This window comes from Neospora caninum, chromosome Ib, assembly GCF_000208865.1.
Source record: "Neospora caninum Liverpool complete genome, chromosome Ib".
In the NCBI taxonomy this organism is placed as follows: Eukaryota; Apicomplexa; class Conoidasida; order Eucoccidiorida; family Sarcocystidae; genus Neospora; species Neospora caninum.
The window spans coordinates 417,035-431,000 of NC_018386.1; the positions used below are offsets into that span (position 1 = coordinate 417,035).

The 13,966-nt window shown below is 54.7% G+C and overlaps 2 protein-coding genes across 2 annotated transcripts; one reads left to right on the plus strand and one right to left on the minus strand.

Moving 5' to 3' along the window:
* Positions 1–1,499: 1,499 nt before the first annotated feature.
* Positions 1,500–6,129, plus strand: NCLIV_002840 (conserved hypothetical protein; the record flags this gene model as incomplete). The annotated part of the gene is made up of 5 exons (XM_003879782.1): positions 1,500–1,763; positions 2,343–3,965; positions 4,625–4,696; positions 5,024–5,239; positions 6,004–6,129. The coding sequence occupies 5 exons, from the start codon at positions 1,500–1,502 to the stop codon at positions 6,127–6,129; spliced, it is 2,301 nt and encodes a 766-aa protein (XP_003879831.1).
* A 2,948-nt stretch (positions 6,130–9,077) lies between these two features.
* Positions 9,078–11,248, minus strand: NCLIV_002850 (hypothetical protein; the record flags this gene model as incomplete). The annotated part of the gene is made up of 4 exons (XM_003879783.1): positions 9,078–9,286; positions 9,652–9,785; positions 10,146–10,297; positions 11,072–11,248. 4 exons carry the CDS (start codon positions 11,246–11,248, stop codon positions 9,078–9,080), a joined length of 672 nt encoding a protein of 223 aa, XP_003879832.1.
* Between the last annotated feature and the right edge of the window lie 2,718 nt (positions 11,249–13,966).

Genomic DNA, 13,966 nt, shown 5'->3' on the forward strand with positions numbered 1-13,966 from the left:
CGGCGATTCGGGTGGACCTCAGAGTGGAAAGGGGCGGGAGCCGTGAGACTCGCCGTTCTCCCCCGCGTCGACGTTTTAGTGTTCGCGTCCGGCGGTCTCTTGGCCTTCAGTCCTCTTTCGGCGCCCTCCCACAACCGCACAAAAAGGAATGTGCGCAAGACCTCGCTCCGGCTGCAGGTTTTTTCTAGACGAAGGTGAAAACGAAGAACGAATCGAAGCGTCTAAAACAACTGAAAGAATCTGTGGAACTTTCGCTCTAAACAAACAAGGCAATCTTGTTGTTTTTTCGCGCAAATTTGTGTCTCACGTAAGAGATGTGCCGGGTCTTTTCTCATTTGTCCTCGAGAGTCGCCAAGCAGACGCCTCGGAACGAAAAATCGTTCAGACTCGCGTTCCCTCCATCTACAGTTGCCCATACAGTGACACACGTGAAGATACGGTTTCGCCGATGGCACCCGGACGCATTTATGCATTGTACGTACACTGGTACGCATTCGCATGCAGACGGTCAAATCTTGGCGCCTCGTCAGGAGGCAGAAATGGGCAGGCGACGGTTCTCTTTCTTTGTTACAGAAAGCCCAGGAAGCACGCGTTGCGGCTGTGCAACCGAGCCTCGGTGACTCTCCGTCTCTCTGTCTCTCGAGGCGAGTCCGGAGGGCGACGAGAAGTCGCGAGGAGACAAAAGAAAAAAAGGCGAAGCACAAGAAGGAAGACGGAAGGGACCGGGCGCGAACGAGAGAGCCGAGGCAACTGCTAGAGACTGGCCAAGAGACGGGAGAGGAAAACGCGGAGCGGCTGCTGAACGAGAACTGGAAGGCCCCAGCCGGACAATCGACGGCTTCCGGGCAAAAGGTTTGCGACTTGCCCCAGAAATAAACGAAGAGGAGCGGCGGATCGAGGCGGATCGGGCGCGGACAAGCCGAGGGGAAGGCCGAGGCGGATCGGAAACGCGCGAGAAAATCGAAAAAACGAGCGAAGCAAGGCGCGGGGCCTTGGTTGCGTCTCCTGGAAGCGGGGCACTGCAAGGAGAGTCCGTCAATTCCGGACCTTGAGAACTGCTATCGCGAGGGGGTGAGAAGGAAACCAGGAAACCACGTTCCCTTCGCGGCGTTCAAACATGCAGTGTCGTCTGGCCCCGCCGATTCCCGCGATGTATAAAGGTGAATCGAGGATCCGAGTCGGCGTCGCACTTTGCTCCGTGCCTGTGCGCCGTGCGCGTGCATGCAGCCAGCTCGGAGCGCCGCCAAAATGCAGGGGCGACGGAGACAGCGAAGGCCTTTCGCGAGATCCAGGAAGGAGCCAGGGAGAGAGTTCAAGAGACGCTCGACTCGCCAAGCAGCTGAGTTCACCTCACGCAGTTCTCCACTGTCTTCCGGTCAAGTCTCCTCGCCTCTTTCCCCGCAAGTCCGCCTTGCCTTCCAGTCTCTTCGCCAGGATTCCCGCGCCGTCTCTCCATCTCTTTCTGGCGACTCCGGCGAGTCCGGGCCCAAAGTCGGGAGATGTGTGAAGGCGGACGGGGCCTCGGGTTTTTAGAGGCAGAGGAGCGTTTTGCGAGAAAGAAGCGAGCGAGCTTACGGGTCCCTGGTGTGTCTCGGGAGATCCTCGCCTTTCTGGAGGCTTCTTCGAGAGCTGCGTGCCCGGTCGCTTGCCTCCCGCTGCGAGAGTGTCTCGCGTTCAACTTTTCGGCCAAGTGGCGCGCGGCTTCCGCGGAGCTCGGCACGGAAGTTTTCGACGCACAAACCGCCGTATTTCCGCTCAAAAATGTGCGTTCGCCACTGGCATCAGCCCAACTCCCAAAAGTGACGGAGGGAAACACATTCTCGGCGATACGGGACGCGAGTCTTGTCCCCTTTTGAAGCGGCCCAGCCTCAAACCTCCGGCACCCCAGCTGCACGGTGGCGGCGCAAAGGCACGACTCTTCGACGTGTCTCCGCAAAAATTTTGGTGTAAAAGTAGACCCAAGGTTCTCTTTTATTCATAAACTGGACAAGGCGATGCGTGCATTGCGGGTCTCGTCTTTGCGGTTTTTCTTCTGAAATGCAGCTCCACCGGCCTCCCCCTTTTACGGATTCCCCCTGCTTGTCCTCGCGGTGTACGTACACCGAGGACGTGCAAGTCTCTATAGGCACGTGTGTCTGTGTAGAGAGATGTGCAAATGTTTATCGTTGACAAGTACGGTAGTAAGACAGCTGGAATGACCAAAGAGTGTCGAGGTGTGCGCGTGTAGGTGTATAGACGCCGGGCGTCGAAGGAGAGCGTCCGTTTCTCGATGTCCTTCCGACTGGAACGGGGCCTCGGATAGAGCCTTTCGTTCCCTTTTTGCGCGCAGATTTCGCCCTCAGCTGAAAGGCTTCTTCGAAGACGTAAAGATGGGGTCGAGTCGCCACCGCCACCGGAGGCGAAAATGCGACGCAGCCGGTCCAGACAGTCACCCAGAGCCAAGACCTGCCGAGACGAAAAGCATGGCGGGAGACGAAGAGGACTCCGACTCTCCAGGTTCAAATCCAGGCACTGGACTGCCTCTTGCGAAAGAGAATGGCCTCGGCCTGGTGCCTGCTGTGACCTCGCCATCCGAGCGGGGCTCGCCAGCGCTCGGGGCTGAGACGGGACACACAGAGCAGAAAAACGAGCAGAAAGAGGAACAGAGAGAAGAGAGAGGAAAGGAACCAGAGGCGCAGAGAGGAGAACAGAGGGAAGAGAGAGGAGCGAAGGGTGGAGAAGAAGCGAAGGAAGACAGACGAAACGGCGTGAATGGCGACAAAAGGGGTGAGACGGCGAAAGTGGATCCGAGGACCCGAGACGAGCGGCGAACCGTCGGGGCGACTCCGAGGGCAGTTCCGCGGTTTCCTCGAGAGACAGTGGAGGCGCGAGCCGCTGAGACGGGAAAGCGGGAGGACGAAGGAGAGCAGGAAGGAGAACAGGAAGGAGAGCAGGAAGGAGGCGAAGAGGCGAGGCCGAGAGCCGAGCGTCGCAGGTTTCATGAGCCGGCGGACGACATGGAAAGCGCGAGGCAGAAGGCGTCTCCGACTGAAGAGAACGGCACGCACGGCCGAGGCGGAGGAGCGGGCGACCCAGGGGACAGGGTCTCCGGCGAGAGAACGTTAAAAAAGGAACAAACCGAGGAGAAACCACCCCGGAGTGCAGGCGGGGAGAGTCACGAGGGCTCGGAAGGTCGCACCTCCGGAGAGGACGAAACCCGGCAGCGCGTGTCTAGCGGTCCAGGCGACGACGTTTTTTTCGCAGGAACGGCCAGAGGAGACAGCGATCGCGCGCACTCCGCAGCCACTTCCCTTTCGTCCATTTCGATCTTTGGAGGGAAACGCACGCCGCCGGAAAGTCGCCCAGCTACCCACCTCGGAGCCGCTTTCCGCGAGGCTGGCGCCTCGTGGGAGAGCACGTCCTCCGACTCGGATGTGCCTTCCGGCGATCGGACCGCGGGCTCGGTGTCTTCCGGGCCTTTTTCCTCGCGGAATGCGCTTTCCCGCGCAGCGTCTCAAGAGGCACACTTCGGCGCACTCGCCTCGTGCGAGGCATGGCCCAACCGACGAAGGGCCGCGAGAGACACAGACTCGGTGGAGAGACATCTCTATCGAGGCGCTCGTGGAGGCCGTCGGATCCCCGACGCGTGGGACCTCCCGGCGCCAGGCCTCGGCTCGCCGCGTGCCCAGGCTCTGTGCAGGCCGCAGACAGACGCAGCCCCAGCAGGTGCTGCCTTGGCGAGACACGCCGAGAGCGGCGGAGAGACGACTGGGGACGGAGACGTCTGGACGCCGACGCCCTTGGAACGCCTCCATACTTGCTTGCAGACCGTGCGAGAGCAAGGCCTCCCCTTTCGCGTCCTGACGCAACAAACCGACGAGCAAAAGGTCCGGCTTCTCCTCTTCGCCGCTCTCCTCCCCTCCCTCATGGTCATGGCAATCCCAGTATCCGCCGCCATGTGTCTCATCGCCATTGCAGCCATTCCGGTGAGTCGCAAAATATACGTATATATATATATATATATATATATAAATGTATTTCTGTATTATGTGTTTCTGTATTATGTGTTTCTATACTATGTATTTCTGTACTATGTATTTCTGTGCTATGTATTTCTATGTCTATGCTTAGTAGGCAAATGGAATGTCTGTTGGGTTCGTAGACGCACGCGCGGGCATGTCCGGCGAATCACCTCGAGGTGTACGTAGTTGACTATGTGCACGGGTGACAGGATACCATACTGTGTGAGAGGAGTTTGAGTCGAAGCGTCCGGGCGGCCCTACGCCCGGTGTAGAAACATGTGCGGATGCACTTGCGTGCATGTCTGTGGACGCGCGGTCGTCTCCTCGGACCTGCACAATCTCACAGAGAACATTCACTTGCCAATATTCATACATATACATATATATGTATATATGTATGTATATATGTATATGTATATATGTATATATGTATATATATATATATATATGTGTATATATGCACAAGTATGTGAATACATATAGGGATATGTCGCTTTGGAGATGTCGCCATTCCTCTCCCCACACACCCGGTGAGCGTGGCGACCCTGCGCCGTCTGCCTGGGAGTCTGTTTGCGCGCGAAAGGGTTGTCTGGTGTACGTTTCCTCTTTGCGGGTGTCCGCAGCTCTGCGCGGTGTTGCCTGTGACGCCGGTGATTGCCATGCTCTTTCTCCGGAGAGGAAGCGGACCGGATCCCGTAAGATCTTTTGGTTGTTTCGTCTGCGACGCAGTACACACAGGCTGCTGCGTTTTCGCGCGTTGTATGGCGGCAGAGATGCCTTTGCGGTCGGGAGCACCCTCTGAAGAAAGTGTTTGTGCATGCGCTGTCTGTTTCTCTCGCACCTTTGCGGGGACAAACTTGGCAGGAACCGATACGTCACACAAAGCCTTCAGTATGCGCTGAAACCGGGAGAACCCCTGCGAACGGGGACAGCCTGGCTGCCACCAATTGTCGCTCTTTTCACCATCGAAAACCTGTTTTTCTTCCCATCTGTGTTTGGCGCTTCTTTTGGTTCGTCTGCAGCGCGAGGAGGAACATGCAGACCGGAGTTCTCCTACAAATCTGTTGCGTCGGGACGAGACGTTTCTTCGTTGCTTTCTCTTCTCGCTTCTTCTCCTTCCTCTTCTTCTGCTTCCCGGTGCCATCTTTCTCTCCATCTCTGCGTCGCTCCTCGTTCTCGCCAGTCCGTTCTTCGGCATCATCGTGCCCGTTCTCTTCCTCCTCGCAATCGCGTTTCTTGTAAGCGAAGCGGGGGCGACCGTGAACCTCCCCAGAACCGCCTCTCTGCGCGTAAAGGCGTCGAGTCCACAGGCATGTATGCAGACGCCCCTGTGTGGATCGGCATCGAACTTGGCGCGGATTCGTCTGTTCTCTTCCGTGCACCGGCATTGCTGGCGTGCCAAGTGTCCACGCTGTACATACACATCTGTGTATATATTTGTATAAATGCGTATGTGCGTCTGTGTAGAGAGAGGGAGCGAGGCGTGCACTGCGTGAAGAGATGTGAGACGTCGTCTTGTCCGTTTTTCTGCTGTGTCTTTCTCTGGCCTGCCGTCCCTCGTTTTTGACCGGGCATGTGGATCCCCTCTGCTTCCTTGCCTGCAGCTGGTGTTGAACTGTATCACTGCGGCCGTTTTCTTCCTTCTGTTTTCCTCCGTAAGCTTGCTCTTCGCAGAGGGGGATGAGGCAGTACCGAGCGTGGCAGTGGACCGTGGTCCGGTTTCTCTAGGTTTTGCGTCTTCCGGTGTTTCGTCGCTAGGTCGTTGCCTTGCTTCTTTCTTTTGTTCGGTTCTTTCGCAAGTGTGCCTCGACATCAACTCGCCCTCGGTGTATTCTGATCTCAAAACTCGCCGCGGTGTCCGTGTCGCCTTCGTCGCTCGCTCTTTCCCTCACGCATGCGGGTGCGTCTCTTTGCCGCGTAGACGGTTCCTCCGGTCCCTCGTCTTTCGGCTCGAGGAGCCTCGCGTCTACTCCGTCTGTGTTCCCCTCCGCTTTCCGTGCAGGTGCCTCAGCGCTGCAAAGAATTTATCACCCGGCGCCTGTTTGCGCGGCGGTCCCAGCCGTTGCTCGCGTCTACGCGAACTGACGACATGCCCTCGACAGGAAAAAACCCAACAGCGAGGTCTTAGGCTTTCTGCGTGCTGTCTTCTACGCTCGGCCCCATCCCGCGCAGACGCTGCGTGTCCAGCGGTTCTTTGATCAAATCGTTTTGACAACAGAATCACGCAGGCGTGCACTGGACGCGATATGTCGGTTTCTGTGTTTGATGGCTCAGTAGGCAGCCTGACGGATAAGAAAAGGCATGGACTGTCGACAGGTCGTTCCTACATATATAGATCTGTTTTTTGTCAAGCCGATCTGTATATGTACGTGTGACTGCGCACAAACCGATGGAATACTCGTGCGGGAAGGTGCCTGCGTGAGTGGTCGGAGCGTTTTCCATTATACGTTTCTGAAGGGAACGGAGGACAGGCGCAGTCGAGTTTTTTGTGACAAGCTTCGCGTGTCGACGAAGCGAACGGGGCTCTGGTGAACCCGATCGATTGTTGGTCGAGGCGCGAGCGGCAGAGAAGAATGATGTACGGCGCGGGAGCCTAGAGGCAAGTGCGTCGCCGCTGCGTTTCGCCGTGGACGCGCCCACGCAGCGAGACGGTGAATCTCTGAGGCCGGATGACTCCTAAGCTCTTTGGATCGGGAGTACCTCATGCGTGTTTTGGACTCGTGGTTTAGAACTCGAATATCTTTGTGTTTTCTTCCGAATCCAAGTTGTATTGTGCTTTTCATGACCAGGACTCGGGGCCTCCGTCAGCCACCACGGTTTTCTATTCCCGTTCTCCGCATCGCTCCTAGATACACAGTGATGCTTGTATGCCGGTCTATAGCGGCACAGAAACGTGTCCAAGTCTCAGTTGGTTCTGGGGCGGACGGAACAGTTCCTATGTGTGTACTGAGAATCCTGGTGTTTGTTGCGACGGCGACGCATGCAAATCGTCTGCCGAAAAAAACCATGTAGTCAGCACGGAATCGTCGAACGCGGCAGAAGGAAGGCTACGACGAAACGCTTCTCTTTCAAACTCTGTCTACGTGCCTGTGAGGGTACGTCTGTTCCCGTTATTTACCTCACGCAGTGTTGTTTAGGGTTCAGGGTTCGTGAACCCGCATCTGCTGACACTCGTGCTTTCGCTGGATTCCTTGCCCCGCCTTCGCACTCCTCACCTTCTGCTCAGCTCGTGCCACTGTAGTTTCCTAGTTCACTTCATCACTAGGGACGAAGACATCAACCAAGAGTTTCTCTTCCGTTCCCCGTCGTCCGCGGAGTATCCGGAATGTGCACTGACCTCGTCTGGAGGTTCTTTTTCCGGTTCGGCGAATGCCGTGAAAAAAAGACAACAGATAACAGTGTGACCCGTTATGTGCGGGGCCGAACGCATTCGATTTTCGGGAGCTGCGTGCAGACGAATCGCGGAAGTCTCTCCACAGCTACGGTGCCCAGAGGACGTTGGCGAGTCTCTGCGAAGGGTGTGCGGGTGTAGGTTGCTCCAGATTGATAAAGTATTTTTGCGTGTGTTGAGAGTTGGAAAACACAGACCTCAAGCTGTCAACAACCGTTGCGTCAATCTGCGCTGGATGCCGCTCATGTTCAAAGAATGTGTTCGTCACCAGCGACAAGGGGAAGGCGTCTACTGCAGCCTCACGGAGAGCGGCAAATCACGACCGCAGAAAGCGACTGCCACAGTGAAGATCATGTTATTCGTACAGCTTGTATACAAATGTTGGTTTTCAAATATACGCTGAACTTCACTCTCTGGTGGTATGTCCAACACATACCCTCGCCACCAAAAGGAAACGCCGTGCGGAGCCCCCTTGTTAAAACCGCGTCCTCGTCGCTACTGTTAAAAGTTACTGGGTATGTTTCCCGACTGAACGACGGTTCAACGACCGGTGCATTCTCGCTGGCGCCTCGCACATGATGCCTCGATCACTCTCGACGACTGTGTCGCATGAGAAGAAAAGTAGACGAAACTCGCCTGTCACCGCGGTTCCCCGCCGGGACACTCCTCGGAGTGCGTTAGTGTTGGAGACAGACGAACTGCCATGTGAACTCGAAGCGCCGGTGAACTCAGTCCTTCCAAGCGGCACGAACTCCAACATTCCAGCTGCTTCCTAGAGTCCCCTACTCCCCCTACGCCTCTGTGGAGGGAAGAATCACACCCCGCTCTAAAAAAGTAAAGAGAAACGATTCGAAGTCGTCATGCGCGACCGTCTTCTACTCAGAGGCTAGTATGGTCAGTACCATCGTACTGGGACTGATCATCTCTGAGGAGTATTTATAAGCTTTTGTTTTGCTCCCCCCACTGTAATTCCGGAGGAACCACGCACTGAGCTGCCGGTGTCAGAAGAAGAAAACCGTAAGGTGGCTAGAGTCCGCTCTCCGAAACCCGCTTCAGCCGTTCCAGTGTCATCCAGCGTGTATTGGAAAAACCGGCATTTGTCGTGTTTTCCAGTGGAGACGAAGACGCAAAGAGTGTTGCAGGACGCTTTGCTGTGGGTTCCCACGCAGACAGTGAGTGAAGCAATCTGGAAGTCGTCTGTCGACCTACGCAATCAAGCATGCGCTTTTCGGTACTTTGCGCGTGAGACTGCCTGGGTGTCGCACTCGGGAAAAAAGACCGAACCTAACGGCAGTAGGAGACAAAGGACGGTATGCGCAAGAGCAGAGTTGTTCCCGTCTTGGGGAAAATCGCTCAACCTTTATGCATACGTGGCCATCTCTCTGGTGCTAAGCCACAAATGGGTATGTTGGTTTTGACGTGCGCAGGAACACACGTATGTTCACGAGTCGCAAGCATATGCTTCGACCGCTTCGACCGATCCCACAACCGGAAGAAGACGCGGGCGATCTTCGCGTCGCTCTCGCTTTTCCGTTACGGCACATCCGCAGAAATCACCCGTATCCGCTACAGATTCCCTTTGTCTTCACACCCGCTGGCGATACGCTTACACAGAGACACTCTCGGGGACACGCACATGTATGTACACACGAATTTGTCCCTCCCCGCATATGCACACGCGCGATTTATTTATGTTCAACTGTAAACCAATTGACACCCACAAGCGCAAGACCGCTTTCAGACGCAACTGCATGCGCGTGTCGTGGACCGCCCCATTGGCGTCGGTTGGCGGGCGAAGGGACACCAGTCAGTTTGGAGGTTGAGCCGAAATAAACGAGCGCGACGTAACGGTGCGGTCCGGTGCCTTTGGGGGGGGTGGGGGGTGCGTAGGGAACTGAGCAGAGGGAAACGGCGGAAAAACGAGAAGAAACTCAAGATGCAGAACGCGTGGCTGTGCGTCCGTTTGCCGCTGGAAGAGACAGACACGTGTACCTCTTGCCAGGGTGGGTCAGAATCCTTCAAAACGGGCTGGGGCTGACTCAGACAGCGCAGAGGCGCCGACACGAAGAGAACAAGTACAAACATGCAGCCGGGTGACGAGGGAGGTGAACGCTTGCCAGCAAAAAAGAAGTACGCCACAAGAGTGGAAGAACGGAAGGACTCCCTTTTCGAAGGAGACGGGGCCGGACAGGCTCTCCGCTCTGACCAAATGAACGGAAGGAGGAACCAAAGTCATCACAGAAAACCCGACGGACTTACGGAATGTCTTGGAGCCGCTCTGAATTGTTTTGTCCTCTGCAGATGCAACCCAATGCGCCCATTCGCCAGCGACAGGGTTCGCTCTGAAACGCACAACGCGCCTGAGTTCACTAGTTGATGGGAGATGCACCAAGCTGAACCGCTGCTTCCAGTGGATTCTAAATCCGTTCCCAGCCCTGGTCCTAGCTATAGAGGAACGTGTCGATATTTTTGGCGTTTTATATCTGTAGACTGCAGCTGCAAATATAGATACGCATTGTGGTCAAAGGACACATGCGCAAAAACGTGCACGTTTGTGGGGACCTACGCCTTGAAGCAGGCACGTGTCTGCATCGGCGCATCTGTGCTTCTACTTATCTACTCTACTTATCTACGAATACGTAGACAAAAAAACGTAGACAAAAAAACGTAAAAAAAACGTAGACAAAAAAACGAATGCAGAGCGGCATGTTGGTCGAAGGTTCAGACGTTCGTGCACGCCTCGACAAACTCACCGACTGGGGGCGTCTGGGTCAGTCAGGAAAACGACAGCTTTCTGTCCTTGTTCAGGTCGCTGAGAGAGCGTAATTGTCGGACAGTCAGTGACTGCATGCAGAGCCATGCGGGATCCTTTGGTCGGCGAGCCGCTGGCGAATTGAATGCCGACCTGGGAAACGCGCGAGACGGCCAGCGTCACACATCAATGGTCAGAAAGCAAGGGAACTGCGAAGATACCTGGAACCCCACACGCAAACATAGAGACAAGCAGATAAGTCTCTGCAGATTAAAGACCCCGTGGACGTACACGTATTCGCCGAAAATCCATATGAATGCATGTATAAGCGCACGCATCGTCCTGCCTCGTATGCTTTGTACGCCACGAATCCGGACACGATTGCTTGTATACGCACATGGAGCACGTACAGCCGTCGATCGGCAGACGTGACGAACGAATACGTCTGTGTTGCTGTTTGTGGTGTTCCCCGTGAAAAAGCTAGTTTTTTCCGGCCAGTCCGTGTGCGTCGCGTAGGACGCGGTCACTTGTGCGCTGAGTGCGCAGGTGAGCAGCGCGCCGCCAGCTTGGCAAAAAGTCGTCTTTTTTCGGGGTCGTTTCAGCAAGGAATTCCAGGAGGAGAGAAAGGCTCGAGCGGTAAAAGGAGAAGGCCGGAGCAAAAAACAAGCAACCGCAGGCAGAGACACACACCGAGGGAGAGAGACGAGAGACAGCGCGAAGGGGCCGCAAAAAACACCCCGAACGAAAAAGATCGAGAGCAGAGGTAGAGAGAAGCGGTAGAGGAGGTAAAACGGAGTGAAAAAGTGAGAGTGACAAGCGGATAAACAAGAGAGGCAATGAGATGGAGACAGGAGAGAGGTTGACGGGAAAACCGGTTGTGTGTATCTTAGCTCGAAACTCCGATCCCCGGCCTTTCTCGGTCCTCACCTCCACAGAAAGCGCTCTACACGCCGACTCGGGAAGGACATCGGGGATGATTCCCGCTCGCTTCAGGTCTTGGCAATTCATGGCAACCGCAGCATGAAAAAGGAGCGAAGAGAAGAAGCAAACCGACAGAACCCAGACAAAAGTCTTCCTTCTCAGATCTCTCCGCTGGTTACTCATTGTACCCCTTTTTTCTGAACTCGCCGAGAAGGACGACACCGTCAGCGTGGAGGAACTTGGCGAGGAGTCAGCGAGTCAAAACACCCATGGGCGCTGTCTCAGTAAACCCGCGAAATGCAGCTACGCCGCATGTGCGTCAAACCGTCCCTTTTTCGAAAGTGTTTTTTCTGCGGGAGAAAACGAGATAAAATTGCGCGGCAGAGTGTCCTGCTTCCTGGTCGCTATATAGCATGCTTCAGAGTGGAAACGCTCCATCAAAAAGAGTCCGTCTAACGAAGGTGCGATGGACACAAAAGGGGAAATCGTGGGGGAAATCGTGCAGTTGAGAGATGAGGGGCGCTTGGGAGACGCGAAGAGACGCAAACAAGGCGAAAAAGCGGGCAGCAGGAACCTGCGGATGAGGCTGCGTAGACGTGTAGCTAGAAAACCGCGCACACATCGGCGGCGTGTGCCTCTCGCGTCGGCTCGGGGGGGTGCGCTGGAACAGAAAGCCGTCAGCATCCGACAGTTGCACGAGACCCAAGGTCTGCAGATAAAACGGTCTCTTTGAGTGAGCGATCTGTGCAGGAGGGAAAAAACTTTGGTGCGTGGCGCATAAAGCTAAGAAACACGTCGCCGGAGCACCCGACTACCGTTGACCCGCCGCTGTTTGTGGGCAAATCCAGACAGTGCACCAGGATTTTTTCTCACGATCAGAGAGCAGGACGGCCCAGGCCGAGTTAAGGGAAGGGGTAATTGGAGATCTTCAGCGAAAAGACTCGCAGGGAAAGATAGGGATGGGCGTAGGCGCCATCAGCGGGTGTGTAAACAGAGCAGAGAGAACTTGGATGCGCGCGCCGGCGGAGGTACATCATGACAAACGGTGGGTGGGCTCGGACGCAATGCATGTCAAGTGTATGCTTAATAAGTTCACTTTACGTGCGAGAGAAATGGAATCCCGTGGACCCCCTAACTCTACACCATAAGGAAGACCTTCAGGCGCCGCGAAACGACCTCACGCAGAAACGAAAACCCTCAAACTCCCCCTATAACCTGCCGACACCAAGTCGTTGTTCGTACGTCTCGAGCGACTAAACAGAAGGCATCCACTTACTTGAAAAAAAGATATAGCGCGCTTGCCTATGGGCTGTGGTCTCACTACGTTTGGACATGGCCACAACCGTGTTGTGCCTTCGGTCGATCGGCAGAAAAACGGCCGAGTGTTCGGATCGAAGCCGCAAGAAGCATGAAAGTTCCGGTGTGGTGTCCGCGAAACTCCGCAGCGTGAAACTCCTGGTTTCCACTGAGAGTCGTTCCCGATGCCAGGATACGTGCGATTCTCTGGTTTCTCCAGAAGGACACGCAGCAGAGCCCATCACAACCCAAACTCGGCCTTCACGCGCATCCACCGTCGCGCTCTCCGCCTGGGACAACGATCGATAACGTGATCAAGACTATCTGTTCTTCGGAAGAGGTTTCCGAATATGGCCAATACGATCTGTAAAAGATCACCACTCTCGCCACAGAGCTGTTGCCGATCTCTTCGCGCGGGCATAGTGTTTTCACGGGTGCTTACACGCGCCCGCTGCCTGGCATTGGCATCGCGAATCCACTGGAAGGTCCGACATCGACAAACCCTCGCTTCTCGGCAGCATATGCAAATGTTTAAGGTGTGCAGATTCTCCTGTGTTTGGGAGTGCATAGAGAGGAAGGAGACTACCAAAGTGAATATCATGATATTTGTACAGCTTGTATACAAATGTTGGTTTTTCAAATATACGCTGGACACCACTATACTTAATGCAGCGGACGGCTTCCACGTTTTTGTGCAGTTCCGTGAGTGTCCTTTCTGTAATGTTAGGCAGCTTAACCTTCTATGTTGGTACGCTAATTAAATACGTCTCATCGTTCTTGATATTTCAGTGACAAGTCGGTGATATAACTAATAATAAAGCACCTTTCTGCAGTACGAAAAAAGACGCGTCGACCGCAGCATCGGCGTACTGTACGTAGATGCGGCAGACATTCTCTAGTCTCTGACGAAATATATATATATATATATATATTATTTATGTATGTGTGTGCGTCTACCTTGTACGAGCGGTGCTGAATGAGTTCTACCACTGGCAGGTATACCGTATGAAGATGACAGGAACTGCACAGAGACGTTTGATCCACGGTCTCCGGCAAACTGCTCCCATGAGACTGCTAGCCTTCATTCGGGAATGCAAATACAGCAAAACCTGCTTAATGTAAATCAGGTTTATGCAGCGCACGCAGCAAAATGCATGGAGGCGGCAGAACGCGGGTGGCTGTAGGCGAATGCTCCTGTCACCAAATAGGCGCACGAGCTAAGCAATTTTTAGCATCAAAGACGGTGTTCCTTTGTATGGAACACGGGCAGATATAGTTTTCTTTCTGTCGCGACAACCCTCTCGCGAAGGGAACTATTTTCGCCAGATATTTCGAAACGCAGCGAAGCGATCTCTCGCTTTCCATACACGAGGAAGACAGTCTCCCTCACGTTTGATCGCCCAGCCCGTCGAGAGAGTCGTCTCCGTATACATAAAAAAATTAATATAGGGAAGTACAGAGCGAAGAAGGTAATCGTCCATTGAACGGTTGACAGACAGGTAAATGATGGGACTTCGCGTAGACGGAGAGACAAGTACATGGGTGAGTGGACACTGAACAGCGCAGTTCGGCCCTTAACTGTAAATCACGCCCCCCCCCCCCCCC